The sequence below is a fragment of the Vanacampus margaritifer genome, chromosome 2 (genome assembly GCF_051991255.1).
Source record: "Vanacampus margaritifer isolate UIUO_Vmar chromosome 2, RoL_Vmar_1.0, whole genome shotgun sequence".
Lineage (NCBI taxonomy): Eukaryota > Metazoa > Chordata > Actinopteri > Syngnathiformes > Syngnathidae > Vanacampus > Vanacampus margaritifer.
The window spans coordinates 22054543-22074015 of NC_135433.1; the positions used below are offsets into that span (position 1 = coordinate 22054543).

Consider the following 19473-nt stretch of genomic DNA (forward strand, 5'->3'; position numbering starts at 1 on the left):
GACACTATAAAATAATTTAAATAAAATCGATTTTGGGACATTTAAAATCGATTCTGAATCGTACTAAATGAAAATCGCGAAATGAGAAATGAGAATCGACTTTTTGGCACACCCCTAATTATTATTATTGTTATTATTATTATTATTATTATTATTATTATTATTATTATTATTATTATCATTATCATTATTATTATTTTATACACGCCTTCCAATCATCATCTTCAACATAATTTTTTTAAAAGAGAAAAAAGTCTCATTTATTATTTTCTATTATTATTATTATTATTATTATTATTATTATAACAGTCATAATTTGTTACTTAAAAATAAATACACACAATGATATATTAAAAATGTATGTATTCATGTATTTATCCATTCAATCATTTATTTGTTCATCATATACATTTATGGATTATTTTAGATAATTATTCATGTAATTATCCGGTGACTTTTTCCACGCTTTTACACCACTCTTGTTTTGCAAGCCTTCCCTCCCTTTTTTTTTAATTTATTTTTTATTTTTTTTAAACAAGCACCTTTTATTCATTACACAGCAGCACGCTCCTGTGGCCAGCTGTGTCAATAGACGATCGATAACGTGGAGTGAGGCACGCCGCCAGATAACACACACAAGCAACACACCACGGCTGCTTGTGAGCGTAAACTGTGCCTTGACCCTGACGTCGTGTGCAATCGCCCAAGCGGGCAACACACACAGAAAAATGTGTCACCGTCTTCTACGTCGGAAAACATTCCAACTTCTCCCAGCAGTGGTGAAACGGTCTGCAGGGACCTGCACCACCTAGACGCGTGTTTAAAGCTACTGTATGATGGGAGTATAAGAAAAACTCAAATGTTCCCCTTACATTCGCCAACAAACAAATGAAACCGGTCCAATTTAGCAATTTAAGTTAGCTGCTAATATACATTGTTTTTGTTTGCTTTGTGGTTTTTTTTGGGGTGGGGGAGGTAGCCAAGGAACTACATTGGACTGAGTGAAGGACTTTCATTTACACCAACAAAGTGCTTTGCTGCCATCTTGTGTCATTTTGGTGCCAGTGAACTATGTTGAGTTGAGAGGTTTTATTTAGACAAAAGTAGTGCTTTGCTGGCATCTTTGGGGCAGGGAATTATGGTGAAGTGAGTTGTGGCATCATGGTACTATGAAACTATGTAAGTTGAAGTATGTTACGGAGCCAATAAACTAGATTGAACTCAGTATAGGAGCTTCATTCGGACAAAAGTAGTGTGTTGCTGCCATCTTGGCGCCAAGGAACAATTTTGAACTGAGTAGAGGAGATTTGTTGTGCTGTGGAGTGCACGGGTCTGCACACTCTACTATGAAGAGAAGATAAAAGCAGATAGGTGCAGTTAGAGTGAAACAGTCATGGCTCTTCGTACTCATCTGGGCATTGGTGGAGCATGTATGATGTAGAAAAAGCTGTAATATGACCTTTTTAAATGGCACAATGCACCTTTAACTCATTCACTGCCATTGACAGCAATAGACGTCAAAAATTAATTTGAACTATTTCTATTAGTTTAACATTTTTTTCCCATTTTTGTTAACAAAAGTATGAAAGCCTAGAATTTTTTTTGTACATTTAGAACAGATATAAAATTTGTGATTAATCGTGAGTTAACTAGTGAAGTCATGCGATTAATTACGATTACAAATTTTAATCACCTGATGCCCCTAATTTTTAATAATCTTTTCTTTTCTTTTTTTTTTTTTTAATTAGGGGCGTCAGGCAATTACAATTTTTAATTGTAATTAATCGCATGACTGCACTAGTTAACTCACGATTAATCACAAATTTTATATCTGTTCTAATATAATAAAAACAAATTCTAGGTATTCATACTCTTGTTAACAAAAGTGGGGAAAATGTTAAACTAATAGAAATAGTTCAAATTAATTTTTGACGTCTATAGCCGTCGATGGCAGTGAATGAGTTAAAATGGAATAAATTAAGTTGATAAAAATAAAAATCTCAATTCCACGATGGATGGGTGCCTGTCGAGTTCTTCATTTTATTTTTAGGCCCATCTCTACTAGAAAGACGCCAGCACACTTAAAGGCAAGCGATGATCATCTGCACACATCAAAGTCAACTATTTATAGGCGCAGATAAAGAGAATTTGGAAACAGCGTTACATCCCTTCAGTCGGCTTCGTTCATTGCCTCAAGATGCTGGAAATCTAAAACCGAATTCCCTTGAAGGACTCTTTCCGCCAAACACAGCAGTGAACCTTGACCTTTTATTCGAAACTCCATCTTCTTGACGTCCTGTGTGGTGTGCAGGTGATGCTGGTCGGAGACTCCGGTGTGGGCAAAACCTGCTTGCTGGTGCGCTTCAAGGACGGCGCTTTCTTGGCGGGCAGCTTCATCTCCACAGTGGGCATCGACTTCCGGGTACGTCACACCCCCCCCCCCCCCTACACCCCCCACATTCTGCACATGTACATGCACACCTGACTGCCTTCAGGATTGATAAAACAAGGCCAGATGCACCACTGGGATGCAAAGCCCCTTTCCAGCCCTATTAGCAGTCTGTATTGATTGCTTCAGTTATTTTGACATGCTTTACATTTGAGGCTCCTCCTGAAGTCGTTCATGTGCCAGTTTAATGCTCCCATGTGGCATTACCGCTTTGGCCCAGGCTCGCTCAGTCAGAATATCAATGCAGTAACTACAAAATACATTGACCACAATATAGTCTACCAAAATTGGAGAGGTTAAATTAAGATACCTCTGAAAAAACAAACAAAAATAACACTTTATTCTCATAACGCTGCTGCGCATTAACTAAAACAATGATTCAAACATCGGCCAAAACAATCGGCTAATTGGGCCAAATCCGATTATTTTCCCCTTAAAACATTAGAAACGTTATCAAAGAAAACCGAAGTTTCCGACGCTGTGAAAGTACCCTGATGGCACCATTTTGCTCGCATAGCATTAGCAACTAGCAAGTGTGTAGCGTATGAAAAAAAAGTGTGTGGCAAATGTTATTCTGGTTAATCTGGTGCCCCCCCAAGCGTCCTTTAAGATGTTTAATGACAACGCAGTTGGAGTTAAGTGTAAAACTAAACACACGACATACAAAATACAAAACATGCTTCGTTTTTAAAACATTGCTAGCCTAGCTCATGCTAAAAGCGAAGGGAGGATCCCATTCAAATGCTAACAGGAAGTTAGCATCGGCTTCAGGAGTGTTTTTCCTTCAAATAACGAATATCCAAACACAAATCTTGTGGGAACACATAACCACAGATGAAATAACACTACGCAAAGGCACACATTCTTCCCAATGTGTGAAAAACGAGGTATTGTAATAGAATTCAATCACAACGCACAAGAACAGTCAGTATTCGTTCTTACTGTTTTTTCAGACGATATTATTTTAGTTTATTCTATACTTATTTCACTTTTTCTAGTTTCACTTTCTTCTTGTTTTATATTGTCATTGTCCTTTCAAATTACATTTAAAGTTGATATTTCACATGCCACATGACATGACATGGCACGAAATGCAATCCCAGAGGCCCCAGGTTACCCCAGTAAGTCCCAAGAAAATAACACAAGATAAAAATAGATAAAAGAAAAGGTTAATGCTTTACAGCAGTTGTAAACAAGTAAGAAAGGTTTAATTATTGACACATAAATATATACAATAACCTTGTATACTTACTGATTTTTTTTGATAAGGTGATATTATGGACTTGTCATTCAAATCAGAGAATCTTAACAGCGAAAGTTTGTGCGTAAGTGACACCCATTGAAAAGGAATTGGGGAGCGGGGGTCATTTTATGCATTGTATATATTTTTAAATAATCGGCAGATTATTCGGTAATCAGTATTTTTTGCTGCCAAAAATCGGTACCTGCATCGGCCTAAAAAAAACATATCAGTTGGGCCCTACTGATGAGAACCCTAAACGTTAATCAACCTTAAACAGCGGTGCCTTGATATGCAACTTTTTGGACATCCTTTTTTTTCTCCTTTGATCTAAGAGAAAGAATTTGAAATATGAGTGCTATGTAACAACTGGAGTTTTTAATGCAAATGGTGGCATTTGCATTTATTTCAATGTCGAAAGATGGTAACAACATTTTATTGTATTTTTTTGTTGGCTGGAAAGAATTCCTAGCATTTCAATTAATTCCAATGGAAAATATTGACTTGATATCTAAGTAAATCCAGTTACTAGCTTGGTCACAAAACAAGTTACACTTGTAAGTCAAGGTACTTGTGTAATGGTAATTATTCATTCGGAAGTCTTTTTTAATAGTATCCAAACTAGTAATCAGTAATTTTATGTTTTTTACTTGTAAAAGTAGTCAGTAGTACTGTATTGTCTGTTTTCAACTCTCAAATGTAACTGCTTGAGGTCAGGAAAATATTGGGAACAGCATTCAGTGTCCATGTATCTTCAACAAGTCAGACTTTTGTCATCTTTTCCTTCAGTTTTTTTTAACTTAATGACAACAACAATACCAAAGTGCATCCACTCTGTGCTGCTTTTATGCCAGATTGCCCCATGATTCAATTACTCAACATGATGTGACATGAATATTTTCATCCCTCCTCTGGGCTCCCGTTTGTTTCTACCTGCCTTCCGTTTTTTGGGACAGAATAACAACTCAGATTGAGTCACACACACGCACTCTTTGCGTGTGCATGTGACAGTGATAGCAGGCTTGTAAATATTGGTGTTGTGCTAATTAGGATAATTAAATCGCTGTGGACATAGACTTTTTTGTTGTAGCACTCTTTTTACTGGAAGTGAGAAAGCCAGATGAGGTTATTTTCAAAAGGGGGAAACAAGCTTTTTTTCCCCTTCTTTTTTCGTGCAGGCGAGGATCTTGTCGGGATTTGTCTGGCTTGCCACTTCAAAGCCGCAGCGAGCTCGGTTGCTGTCTTCTGGTCTTGTTAAAGCCTCAGCATGTGCGCCGCATTACGGCAAACACAAGCTGCTTGTAGTTTGTTCCTGTAATGGTTTGTAAATAATCAGACAAAGAGAGGTGTCTCGCAGTTGTCGAGACGAAATGCCAAAGAAATGTACTGAGGAAGTGTCATACATGGAAGGACGCATGGCTCAGTGGGACAACAGACAAATGCAAATAAATAAGCCACCGACAGGTTCTCATGGGGCTCTTCGTAGGTGTTCTGGTTGGAGGCTGCAACCGATTAGTCAACTAGTCAACAAGTCAAAGTTACCACTCCACAATCCACATCGATATTTAATGCTCGGCTAACCGTGAATCTTTTAGCGTCTCATTTTCCAATAGGCCAATTTCGCTTGATTTTTGGGAGCCTGGCTACGACTTGTTCGCTGAAGAGAGCCACTAATTACGAGGGACGTAACGATAACTGCAATATCGTGATATTCCATTTGTGCAGTTCTAGCACCCTCTGGTGCTTTGTTTATTCATGTACTTTAATTTTGATTAGGAATGTTTTGGCCACTGCAGCTGTTATCTCTTATATAAATCAGTCACACTAGCAATTATTTCTCAACATCTCTATTAAAAAAAACATTTACTACATCTACATGACCTTAGCCAAACACAACATTATGAACTACATAGACCATGATACTCATGACAATGACTTGGCCAAGCTTCGCCGTCACTACTGTTATTATGTACAAAAACACAATATTGTGCTCTTCCCATACGGTATGTACTTTTAATTATTTATTTATTTATTTTGGTAATATCTTGAGTTTTTACACGTTATCGCAAGGTTTTTTGTATTGCCAACCTCTGCACAATATCGTGATCATTATCGTATCGTGATGTTTGGATATCGTTACATCCCTACCGATGTGCCGATGCCAAGTACTAATACCACTAGTACTCATGATACAAAAAAATTCCCCGAAACAACAATGACATAATATTAAAGAAAGACCTACATTATATATCACAATATAGAATTTTCCTTTAAGGTCCCATAGTATGAAAAGGCACTTTAGTAGGGTTTTCTATCCATAATATGCCTCCCCGGCCTGTCTACAATCCAACCAGGTATGAAGAAAATACGTCTGCGACTTCGTTAGCTTTCTCCTCCTTTCTAAAATGTGTGCTAAAAATGGGCAGATTAAACTTCCGTGACTTAGTGACGTCAAAAAGACACTGACGTGCACTCGAACCAGCCCCCTCGGGTTAGTGGCACCACCTCTGGTAAAGGTTTGTCACGCCCACTGAAATTCGAGATGCTGGCTGCGACTTTCTTTTTCTCTCCCTGCTCGCAAATGTTCCGTGGAGAGGGGAAACAATGATCAGGAAAAAGTGGTTGCTTCCTTCGTCCCAAGTCTCTGAGAAGACAGTGGATTAATTTTATTTTTGAAGGACGTGTACCGACATAATTTCTCAAAGGACTGTTTTGTTAGTGAAATCCTGTTCAAAGCTGGATTTGCAACATGTTTAAACATAATGGATCGCTCCCAACAGTGTGACACGACTGCAAACGGGAAAGATGTAAGTTTAACGTTTTCGATTTAGCCTTCCTTCCTATTATTACTTTTAGTGTCTAAAGTGGGAGCTACATTTGTTGTGTGGGGGTTGTTTGGTTACAAGAGGTCAGATATGATCAAGCAGACGGTGGTTGGATAATATGAAGCAGTTGCGTATTGTTTTGTCAAAATACAATCCGTGGTGGTTAATTTGCCGTGACATGACTTTATGATGCTAACCGGCCGCTAAGTGTTCTCGACGAGAAGGCTTGCACGTTGCGACCGCGCAGTGACCTAAATGTGCACATTTGTGTTATTCATAACCGCTTGTAAATGTCTACAAGCATTCACGGAAAATCGGAGACATTCACGGCTAACTAACGCTACTACATACAGTAGTCTCTGTAGTAACGTTATGCTACTTTTTCTTATGGTAAAACGTTATGCCACTTTTCCACATATTAAAATAGTTCTCAAATGTGTAAAAGACCTGTTTGTATTTTTCTTTTCTTCTGCTCCGTCGTTTCCATTCGCAACATTAGCACATGGCTATCATGACCAAAATCACTGCCCCTTCGAGAGAAAAGGGTGCAGCCTAGGCGTGGCTGATTTAGGGACAGCAAAAATATTAGCTCCAAATTCAATTTTGACAAATGCATGTCACAGACATGTCTTTTACACATTTGAAAACAATTTTAGTATGTTGAAAAGTTGAATAATATGAGACCTTTAAAAATCACATGGAATTAAGGGCAATGTTCTGTTCTTCTAATTTCAAATTTTTGGTTCCTCATCGTAAAACGGCGACATTGTTGCAAGTTTTGATAAGGCCTGGTATCGGCCCACTGGTATCAGTACTTGCCCATCCATTGTTTTTATTAATCATTTGTTTCTAGTCTGTAGAATAATTGATAGGATAATCAATTGTAAAAAAGTTCATCAGTGACAGCAATATGTCAGTCTGTATGTGAAACCGGTACTTGGAGAGGGCACTCTGCTGCGCTGAAAAAAATGGGCAATGACGTCATTGATTAATTGATTTCGACGTGACTCGATTGTAACAACAGCATTTACAAAAAAAAAAATCCATAGTCCAGCTTCAACTCTGTTTCCTTTGCCTTAGTAATATTTTCAAAAGCAGTACGTTTATACTAATGATTTACCAGTCTAATATATTTAATTTATTTTTTTATTTTTTTAAATCTTGCTATTTTGGAGGGGGAAAAAACCCCTGCAAAGGTAATCCAGGATGCTCCATGTGCAGGCCGCCGCTTTCAATTTCAGTGGCACACGTTTAATCCAGAAAAGGTCGGCAAACAGAGCGACCAGGTGTCCGGTTGCCACGGTGACGCAGGTAGGCAGGTGCTGTAGGTTGACCGTGTGGCCACAGCTGATTGTGAGGGCTTTATGTCGAGAGTGGTTGCACGCCGACGGATTCTTTATGCTCCATTTTATTTTTGTTTACTGGGCCTTCTTTTCATCTGTGCACATATTCAATCAGAGTTTTTCACTTAGTGGAGATGTTTACGAGTCATAGCGGGCAAGGATCATGTAGCCCATGTGGAGGAGAGTCGTTTCTGTCATTTCAACCTAAAATGCAGCCCGAATAGTCCATTAGTGCTTCAGGGCATTTCATGGATCAAATTGTGGCAGAGAAGGCACTATCCCAATCCTTCTCATCATTTTTACGACTTTATCCTTGTAATTTATGATCTTGTTCCTGTAACTTAGCAACTTTTCTTTCTGACTTTATTATCATAAATTCCCAACTTAATTCTTGCAGCTTTACAGCTTTATTCTCAGAATTTTACGAGGTCATTCTCGTACCGTTACAGACTTTATTCTTTTAACGTTATGGCTTCATTCTCATAAGTTTACAGCTTTATTCTTGTAACATTCAAACTCTATTTTCCTAATTTTATCACCTTATTATAACCTTCTCGTTAACATTACGATTTTTCTTCTGAAATTCCTACTTCATTCTTTAAAGGCACTGTCCGGAGTTTTGACCATTACTGTTTGTAATCAAACCGTTTCTGTTGTTCAACAAAAATTCAAAACAAACCCCTCCCATGGTTCAACCCATACGAGGTCAACGTTCACGCCCCCTGCCTCTGACCGCACTCAGCCAAGCAAGCTGCGAGAGTGAGTGACGAGGTATCTTGATACGATATGATCCGTGATCACCGACAGGGATAATAGTTCAAAACGACATTCGCCTTGTAGCGATGGTGAAATAATCAGGACAAGTGTGGAGCTAACAACAGTTTTCAAGAACACAACAGCCAAAAGCGCACTTAGCTTCCCAAAAAACCAGTCTGTGATGCCTTCACGGCCCGCCCAGAGCGTCGGAAACTACCCAACCCGCGACCCACCCCCAAAGGTTGCTACAGCCTTTTGGCTTAGCTTCACTTATTGCCAGGTGTAAATATAAGGATATAAAAAAAAGTTGGAGCCTTGTTCTTTATTGCCGAGTTACCCTTGTCAATGTCACTTAACCTAGCATGTTGCTAAATCAGCAAGCTAACATGTTTGGACTTACCTGTCGAATAGCAAGCAGGCCAACTCTGCGTCGCTCTTCAGCCCAAGCCGCTCCTTCAGAGCTCGGAAGCGGGTAAATGCCAAGCCAAGATTTGGGGGGGCTGAGAAGGAAATCACCACCACACATTAACAGAAGGCCAGAGGTGTTGATTGAGAAGGAGTTCATGTTTAAACATCATGTATTTAAGAAGTGTTTTGTTTGTAGACAGTGCCTTTAACATTGACTTTATTCTGTTAAATTTACAACTTTATTTTCATAGCATTCTAACTTTATTGTTGTAATTTATTCTCGTAACATTACGACTTAATTACTTTTCGCTCTCCAATATTATTCTCATAAATTGTCTTCACTTCATTCTCGCCATTTTACGACTTTTTTCTGATAACTTTTATGAATTCATTCTCATACATTGTGACTTGCTTTGAAACTTCATATATGCAAATTTAACTTTTGGACTTTATCACAGTAACATGATTACTTTAGTAATAAATGTGTTCTTGCAACTTTACATCTTTTATTCTCACAACTTGAAGGCTATTTTTCTTAACGTTTTACTGTTAATCATCAGATGAATCTGTTTTCATAACTTTGACATGAATGTCGTATCGTCGTGATTCTATTCTTGTAACTTCACAAACTTTTATTCTCATAATCACAACTTTTTTACATAACATTGCAGCTTATTCCATTGACTTTATTCTTGTCATTATTCTTAACTGTGTTCCATTTTTTTCTGTAACTTTTACACCTTCATTTTGCTGAATTCACAAGTTTATTAATGTAAATTCACAACATTTCTCCTCACAATCTTACTATTGCTTGCTTTGGGTTTTAGATGCTCCATTGTATTCTCAGATCATTTGAATGAGATTGGGTGGCTTTCCCTGCAGGATTAATTCATTACTGATGGAAACCAACTTGTCATCTAAAATGCAACATTGTTTTCTGAGGAGAAACCGTCAGAATAACAAGCTAAGTTTGGCTCCCAATAAAGAAATCATACCATTTCAGTGTGCTGCACAAGAAAAGTAAGGAGATGTTTTCATTCTCAACGCTACAAGAGTTCCCATCCATCATTTTTGCTTTTTGTGTGTCATTCTTCTGTCTGTCCCCCCTGCCCCCCGAAAACCCCCCGTCTCACCCTCCCTGCACACACATCACCATGCCATCCTTTCCCAAACTCAAAAGTGTGTTTTTTTTATCCTTTTGAATGTCATTTGCTCGGGGGCAAAGATTTGCCTCTCACTTTCAACAAAACGCTGCAGTTAAAAATAAGAGCAAGGTTGTATAAACTTAATGAGTCCCAAATGTTAGTTAATAGAAAAAAAACAACAACAAAACTGAATATTGCTTTCCGCTCAAGTGGGGATTTGCTTTGCATTACCACCAGGGTTTCACAATAGATGTCCTCGGGAATGAAAGATTAAGGAAGTAAATGAAAACTGAATGAGGGCAAAAGGCTCCTTGAAAAAAACTTTAATCCCGATTCCCCCGATGCATTGATTATCATTCCTCTGTTATCGTGAAAAGCAGCGCTTCTCACCTCCAGTGACAGACAGTCGACCGCGGAGACTCTTATGTAACCACACATTTCTCGCAAAAAAACATTCAAGCACAACCAACCCCAAATATGCTCGGTGATAGATATTGACGTCAAGTTTTTACCCAGCAATGTCAAAGCCAAGTCATTGGTCGGTATGTTGCTCCGCTAGTCTTGAGAAAACAATCTGGAAAATGCATCCATCCATTTTCAATAGCAAGGATGGGCCACATGCAAAATTGCAATCAAGTCAACATGTTAATCTCCTTGTATTTTGAATAGTATAGTACAATACGGTATATTATAGTATTTAGAAGAAAAAACATATTGCCTTGTTTCAATAAATGTTGGTATGTAATCATATAATTAGTAAACACAAACAAAACAAAGCTATAAAGCAGACATTCAAATGTTTGAAAACATCAATCAAATTATTAAATGAATTTTATGTACCAACCACCAACTAATTTATTTGCTGTTCTTGTCAGAACTCTCAAATATATACAGAAGATAATTAAAAAGTATAATGTTATTGACAATAATGATACAAAATAAAAGTTTTACTTTGAATTTATGGTCACAGTGAGGGCCGTTCAGAGACTGTGGGAGCCCCCGGGCCATACTTTGCCACTTTTTTCTCTTTAGTGATTATCCTTGTTACGATTGCTGGTGTAGAGACTATCCTAGATGCTTTAGGCCAGAGGAAAAGGGGACACCCTCGACTGCTCAACAGGCAATTGCAGGGCAAAAACAAGCAAACAACCATCCACGTTCATCTTTAGTTTTTTTTAAATTAATTATTGGCTCACTGCATAATCTAATGATAAATGAAAGCATTGTTTAATCAAGCATAAGCCACAACAACATATAACACAATTTAGTATGACTTATGACATTACACCAAGCTTAAATTTAGACATTTTTGCCCCTTTTGAATATTCTTTTCCCAACTGATTTTAGCAAGTTTCATAAACTCAAGACAAAATGGTGAAAACAATCATCTGTTGAAGACTGATCATCATCTTTAGTTTTAAAAATACATTATTTGGACAGTGAAAATGATACATTGAAAATCCATAGAGGAAAATCAGTGGCCTAATGGTTAGCACATCTGCAAATTACAAATCAGTACCTGGATATCAGTGATATCAAAGAGGAGCCTTGCCTTGAAAATGTAAACCATCATCCTTAATATTCTGTTAAAAACTTCTTTAGGACATCATAAAAACTGTAGAGAATTCTCCCTCTTGGAAAAAAAAAAAGAGAAAGGTAGTACATTTCTCTGTTAACATGAGCATTTTGATTCCGAAATGAAGAAATGAGTTGAAAGTCTTAGTAACGATATAGTTCAATATAGTAGGATTCAGTCTCTCAGATCAAAGCAGTGCAAGTAAGGCTGTTAGCATTAGCATTCTGACTTCGCAATGATGAAATCAGTTCTCAATCTCAATCATTAAATATGCAGAGCATTCTCACCTAAGATCAAAGTACTAAAATTAAGTGAAGAAGATTGCTGCGTTTTCACATTGTTGTTAGCATTAGCGTTCTGTTTCCACAATGAAGAATACATTCAATCATTCAATGTATAGGATCATCGTCACTATCAAAGAACAAAAAAGTATATCAAAGCACATTGCTTTCTTTTTAGCATTGTTGGTAGCATTAGCGTTCCAAGTCAACATGTGACTGGAATGAGTATGACTCCTCCTTCTTGATTTGTTTTGACAGTCGACAATGTGAAACAAGGAAAGACAAGCCCTTCAATGGTTAACAAACACCCTATATTGTCATAGTATTATAAAAGTAATATGCTCATCAAGGTAAGCTTTTTTTTTGCATAAAATCCCGCTAATTTCTCAAGGGAAGAAGTTTCTTTCACTTGCAATACTTGACAGTGTGAGTGAACGTAAGCGTCAGCCTCTGGCATTGAAATGCACAAGCGGCTTTGACCCAGGGGACCGCCTCCCCTCCCATCGCCTCCCCTCCCACCGCTACTTTCAAACATGTGAGCAAATTGTGAAATCGCTCCACGCATATTCGCGTTCACTCGGTTACAGGTATGAATAGAATCAGCTTTATTAGTGCCGCAATGGGTAACTTGTGGTTTTATAGTCACGGAGTGGGTAGCATCAGGAGTACACCAACATGTAGGTAAGGCTCCAGTACATGAATAATAAATGCTAAATATGCAGTTGTAATTGGAAAATGGTACATGAAAAAAAAAATATATACTGTATGCTGTTTTAGAGCCAGTAAGTTAATGCAAACAGCAGCAAGAATAGTCAACATCATTGTATGTAGCAAAAAACAAAAACAAAACATCTATCATAAATAAATAATTGAAAAAAACAGCCGAGGGTGACTTAAACACCAGCAATGGAGTGACCAGTACGCATGAACAAGTTTCCAACGTATTATACGCATGCAAAGAGAGTTTCATGAATAACAGTCAGCTCCTTTTATGCAAATGTTCCTCTCTTCTGAAGTTATTTTTGGGTGTACTTACTATATACTGTATACGGGGGTGAGTCAGGCAAAGGCTTATCTTTCAGATACATGCCGACTGCCGAGCATCTCCATCACTACTTTGACATGATAGTAACCAATATCCACCCAAAGGCCACCCATCGGAAACAGTTGATGCAAAAATGTCCCTGTAGATATGGTAAGTCATAATGAGAGTGTGGAATGAATAATTAAGTCCATCCTGGAACTCTTTGACCTAATTGTATAATCATTGTATTAGGAAGAAAATAGAAAGGATTTTGGCTCTGACGGATTTTCCAGAGGAAGTCCAGCAAAGATCATGCTGATCCTAATTAATAGGGGTGTGAATTGCCTAGTACCCGGTGATTCAATTCGTATCACGATTCATAGGTCACGATTCGATTCGATACCGATTAATCCCAATACAAATCTATAAATTGATTATTGCGATTTTTTTTAAACTCAAATTTAGAAAATACTAATCAGTAAACTTGTACATGTACATTGTAAGATTTGTATGAAAATGTATTTATTAATCTGAAAGTTCAGGCTTCTTACTGAGCCACTGCATTTAACAAACAGGTTGCAGTCTGTTTCATGTATGAACAACACAGAAATAAAATATTATGGCTTAATGTTGAATTAATATAACATTCTTCCATGCTTAATGTGTGAATCCTAACCCTAAGTAAGACTTTTTGTTGAATATTCCCATAAAAAAATTATGTTTAAAAATCGATTCGGCCGCATATCAAATCGATTCGAGAATTGTGCGCTGTAATATCGCGATATATTACCGGATCGATTTTTTCTAACACCCCTACTAATTAATATGTCAAAAAACTAAGTAATGCTGATTAGATGGATGTTATAAAACAAAATCCCCTAAGAATACAAATTTTAGTTCTGCACAAATTATCACAAAATGTTTAACATGACAGTATGGTCAAACTACATTTATTTTCAAGCATCATGTGCTTTGTACATAGAATATTACAATAAACTGTCATCCCTCAAAATGTTTAGAATCTCCTATATTAATATATTCGGGGACCATATACATATATATATATATATATATATATATATATATATATATATATACATATATATATATATATATATAATCTTTGTATTATCAGCACATGGCTGAAAGAATCGATCATTTTGCAACCTCTAACCTAACCCTTATAATGAGGAGCCAATCACAGCTCCTGGAAAGACGTGCAATACATCAACGAGCCCCACATGCCATGTGGTCAGAGTGTTTTGCGATTGGACTCTTGACGACGACTTCTCGCTGTGGTGGGTCAGTCTGCATTGATGGCAGCTCAGTGTACCGAATGAGCTGGAAATCAGTACGATCTTTGTGTTGAAACACATGTAACCCAAATGAGTGTGTTTCCCTTCGTGTTAGTCATGAGCCAGTCGGTCCTTGGCGATGAATCACCTCTTGACATGCGCTTGTTGAGCTTTACGCCCACCATCGCTCGCTGTTAGATCTCCTTTGCCGCCCTCTTGTCTGTGTACGTAAACGATGGTAGCTGACATTTGATGTTCTAAAGCAAGTGCATGTTAGTCATCGATGAATGATGAACTACTTGCATGTGTTAACATCCAGGAAAGTACTGTACAGTGAATCAAAGCCACAAAAGATCGAATGGAGGACTGTTTTTGTTTTGTTGAAGATGTTTCACTTTGGATTCAAATCAATTCTATTTTTAAAATGTCACATACCGTATTTTCACGACCATAAGGCACATCTAAAAGTCTTATATTTTCTCAAAAATCGACGCTGCGCCGATTAATGAGTTACACCTTGTGTGCGACTTGAGTAAGCCGACACATTGCTTGTATACAGGAAATGCAGTCTTGGTTGTGCTCTGGCAAGCATGATGAGAACCCGAAAGACTCAACTGAAAGATGTTGTCATCTTTTTCTCATCATGCCTTATCAACAGGGATGGATTTCCTGTATCTACAGATGGATGTCATGGTCCATTTGCTTGAGTGAGTTACGCCACAATTTGTGAATGGAAGCTTGATCCTTTCCGATTTCCCTCTTATCCACTTGCCAGCCTGCCTTCCTGCAAACCGTATACACGAGCATGCAATTAAATTATAAACATGCCACAAGTGGAAATAAAATAATATGGTATTATGGTAAATTATGTCATATCAGTCAGGCGCTATAGAGTACTAAATGAATAATGATAAATATTAATTACAGTCATCTTGACTTATTTAGTTCCTGTCAATGTGGGAAAAAATGCGTTTGTGTTTTACTAATGTGTGTCCAACAGGTGCTCATTTGTGTGTAATTAATGGAAAGCAGATTGGCGCCCTGCTAGCCTAATGTCACCGAGCATTAATATTTTAGCGAGGTATGGAAAGGGTGGCTAAGTGAATCCTTGCAAAGCACACAAACGGAGAGTGATTATAAACGATGTGCACATAAACCTCCTCTTTGGTCTTCCTCTAGCACCCTTCTGCCAATACACTGATTATCTCTACTCTGGACATGTCCAAACCATCTCAGTCTGGCCTCTCTGACTTCATCTCCAAAGCCTCTAACATGTGCTGTCACTCCGATGTACTCATTCCTGATTCTATCCATCCTGGTCACTCCCAAAGAGAACCTCAGCATCTTCATCCCTGCCACCTCCAGCTCCGCCTCCTGTCTTTTCCTCAGTGGCACTGTGTCCAGACCAAACAACATGGCTGGTCTCACCACAGTTTTATAAACCTTCCCTTTCATTTTAGCTGAAACTCTTCTGTCACACATCACATCTGACACTTTTCTCGACCCGTTCCAGCCTGCCTGCACACACTTCATCACGTCTTTTCCACACTCTCCATTGCCCTGGACTGTTGACCCTAAATACTTCTACTACTCTTCTCCGTGTATCCTCACTCTTCCACTTGGGTCCCTCCCATTCACACACAGATACTCCGTCTTGCTACGACTAACCTTCTATCCCCTCTTTTCTAGGGCAAACCTCCACGCCTCTAGCTTCTCCTCCACCTGTTCCCTGCTCTCACTACAGATCACAATGTCATCTGCAAACATCATAGTCCATGGAGATTCCTGTCTAACCTCATCTGTTATCCTGTCCATTACATTAGCGAACAAGAAGGGATTCAGAGCTGATCCCTCTGATGTAGTCCCACTTCCACTTTGAACTCCTCCGTCACACCTGACCACTGTCTTACAGTCCTCATACATGTCCTGCACCACTTGAACATACTTCTCTGCCACTCCAGACTTCCTCATACAAAACCACAGTTCCTCTCTCCAGATCTACAAAGACACAATACAGCTCCTTCTCTATCAACATCCTCAAAGCAAATACTGCATCTGTGGCACTCTTTTTTGGCATGAAACCATACTGCTGCTCACAAATGTTCACCTCTGCCCTCAGTCTAGCTTCAACTACTCTTTCCCATAGCTTCATTGTGTGAACAACTCTGCACGGCTCCCATGTTCTTAAAAATGGGCACTAGCACACTTCTCTCCTCCATTCCTCAGGCATCTTCTCACTATCTAAGATCCTGTTGAACAACCCAGTCAGAAATTCTACTGCTACCTCTCCTAGACACTTCCATACCTCCACCGGTATATCATCAGGACCAAGTGCCTTTCCACTCTTCATCCTCTTCAATGCCCTTCTCACTTCATCCTTACTAATCTTTGCTACTTCCTGGTCCACAACGGTCACCTCTTCTACTCTTTGTTCTCTCTCATTTTCCTCATTCATCAACTCTTCAAAGTACTCTTTCCATCTTCCCATCACACTACTGGCATCCGTCGACACACTTCCATCGCTATCCTTTATTACTCTACCCGGTTGCGCATCCTTCCCAACTCTGTCTCTTTGCCTTGCCAACCTGTATAGATCAGTCTCTCCCTCTTTACTATCCAACCTAGCATACAAGTCATCGTAAGCCTCTTGTTTGGCCTTTGCCACTTCTACTTTCACCCTACGCTGCATTTCCCTGTACTCCTGTCTACTTTCTTCAGTCCTCTCAGTGTCCCACTTCTTCTTAGCTAACCTCTTTCTCTGGATTCACTTCTGCACCTCCTCATTCCACCACCAAGTCTCCTTATCCCTTTCCTTCCAGATGACACACCAAGGACTGTCTTACCTGTCTCCCTGATCACATTTGCTGTAGTTGTCCAGTCCTCTGGAAGCACCTCCTGACCATCCAGGGCCCGTCTCAACTCTTTTCTGAAAGTCACACAACACTCTTCCTTTTTTAGCTTCCACCATTTCGTCCTCTGCTCAGCCTTTGCTGTTTTTGTCATCCTACACACTACCATCCTATGCTGTCTGGCTAAACTTTCATCTACCACTACTTTGCAGTCGCTTATCTCCTGCAGATTACACCGTCTACACAAGATGTCGTCTACCTGTGTACTCCTACCTCCACTCTTGTAGGTCACCCTATGTTCCTGCCTCTTCTGGAAGAAAGTATTCATAACAACCATTTCCATTCGTTTTACAAAGTCAACCATCATCTGTCCTTCTGCGTACCTCTCCTGGATACCAAACTTGCCCATCACCTCCTCATCACCTCTGTTTCCTGCACCAACGTGTCCATTGAAGTATGTACCAATGACAACTCTCTCACTTCTAGGGATGCTCTGCATCATTTCATCAAGGTTCAACCAAAAGTTCTCCATCTCCTCCAGCTCACATCCTACCTGTGGCGCATACCCACTAAGAACATTGATCATCACACCTTCAATTCCTAACTTCAGGCTCATCACTCTAGCTGACACTCTTTTTACCTCCAGGACGTTCCTAACAAACTCCTCCTTCACGATTCCATTTCTCTTCCTATCTACACCGTGATAGAACAACTTGTACCCTGCTCCTAAACTTCTAGCTTTGCTTCCTTTCCACCTGGTCTCCTGAACACATAGTATGTCCACCTTCCTCCTCTGCATCATGTCAACCAGCTCTTTACCTTTTCCTGTCATCGTTCCAACATTCAAAGTCCCTACTCTTGGTATTCCTCTTCTCTTTCTTTTTACGAACACCCCTTCCTCCTCTCCTTCTTCGACCATCAGTAGTCCAGTTTCCACCGGCACCCTGTAGGTCAACAGCATTGATGGCGGTTGTTGTTAACCCGGGCCTCGACCAATCGAGTATGGAAGTCATATATTTGATTGGCATGTTTGATTTGGCCAAAGTTTTACGCCAGATGCCCTTCCTGACACAACCCTCTGTATTTATCCGGGCTTGGGACTGGCACAAGAAGACACTGGCTTGTGGCTACATGATTTTTTTTTAATATATATATATATACTGTATATATATATATATCTATATATATATATATATATATATATATATATATATATATATATATATATATATATATATATATATATATATATATATATATATATATATATATATATATATATATATATATATATATATATAAACGTATATATTTATAGGCTAGATGAAAAAGTTTTAAATAATGAGATTTAATATTTTTCCCATACTTTTTTTGTTGTAATTTATAAAGAAAAAGTAAAAAAAAATTCCCCTATGGAAAATGTTTGATTATTATCTTGGAAGGTCATATTTTTGTGAGAGAAAAGACAATATGGAGGAATTGACTAGATTAAAGTCATATTTCTAAATAACCAGACATTCAAATAAGCTTTAAATAATGTTTAAATTTTGCTCTGCACATACTGTAGTTGTGGTAAAAGGTCTTATTGGGACACACACAGTGCATGGAAATTGTAAAAAGAAAAAAAAAAACAGCGAGAAAGAGTTCCTTCCAACAGCTTGTAGTGCAGTCTGCGACATTAGTCAGTGCCGCTCATGGTCACAATGTAGCGGCACACTGCCAACGTTGTGCCAGCACATCTATGAGGGCACTCCTCCATGCTTTCTAATGGACATGTGACCCGGCATCACATGTGTATATTGTATGGCTTCATGTTCTAATGAGAGGAAAGCCATGCATTATTAAAATGTATTAATAGATTAAAGTTATACTATTCCAAGAAGAGCTGCACTATTTCTAAGAAAACAGAAGTTAATAATAATGACTGAGAATGAATAATGACCAGTGAATGATTACAAACGCAGCAACTCGGTTCTGAATCATTCAATCATTCCCTACGCCCTAATCACTGCGTGCATCGAGATTTTTTCATGAATATTTTAGTCTATATAAAAAGTAGCCGAAAAAGTTGCTGTAAATACAACTGAGCTTTGTTCCAGCAGTCACCCCCCATAACCCCCCCCCCCAATTAGGCTATACACAGTATGTTTGTATCACTACAGACCCCCTACCAGAATGAAAAAATGCTACAGCCCACCCATTCTTTTACACCATCCTCTCTAAGTAGACATGCCATGTTTCCTTTGCAGTTTGTCATGTTAAGTCAGTAATCGCTGAAATTT

General features: G+C 38.6%; 1 protein-coding gene across 2 annotated transcripts in view; it reads left to right on the plus strand.

The window, feature by feature from the left end:
- Positions 1–19473, plus strand: part of LOC144044467 (ras-related protein Rab-26-like) — a 44636-nt gene that overhangs the window by 3516 nt on the left and 21647 nt on the right. For both annotated transcript variants that reach the window (XR_013291277.1, XM_077558899.1), the window contains exon 2: positions 2312–2422. Coding sequence is in view for 1 of the 2 variants with exons in the window: in XM_077558899.1 (XP_077415025.1) it covers positions 2312–2422 (111 nt within the window). In the remaining variant the exon portion in view is untranslated. The remainder of the gene's footprint in view (positions 1–2311; positions 2423–19473) is intronic.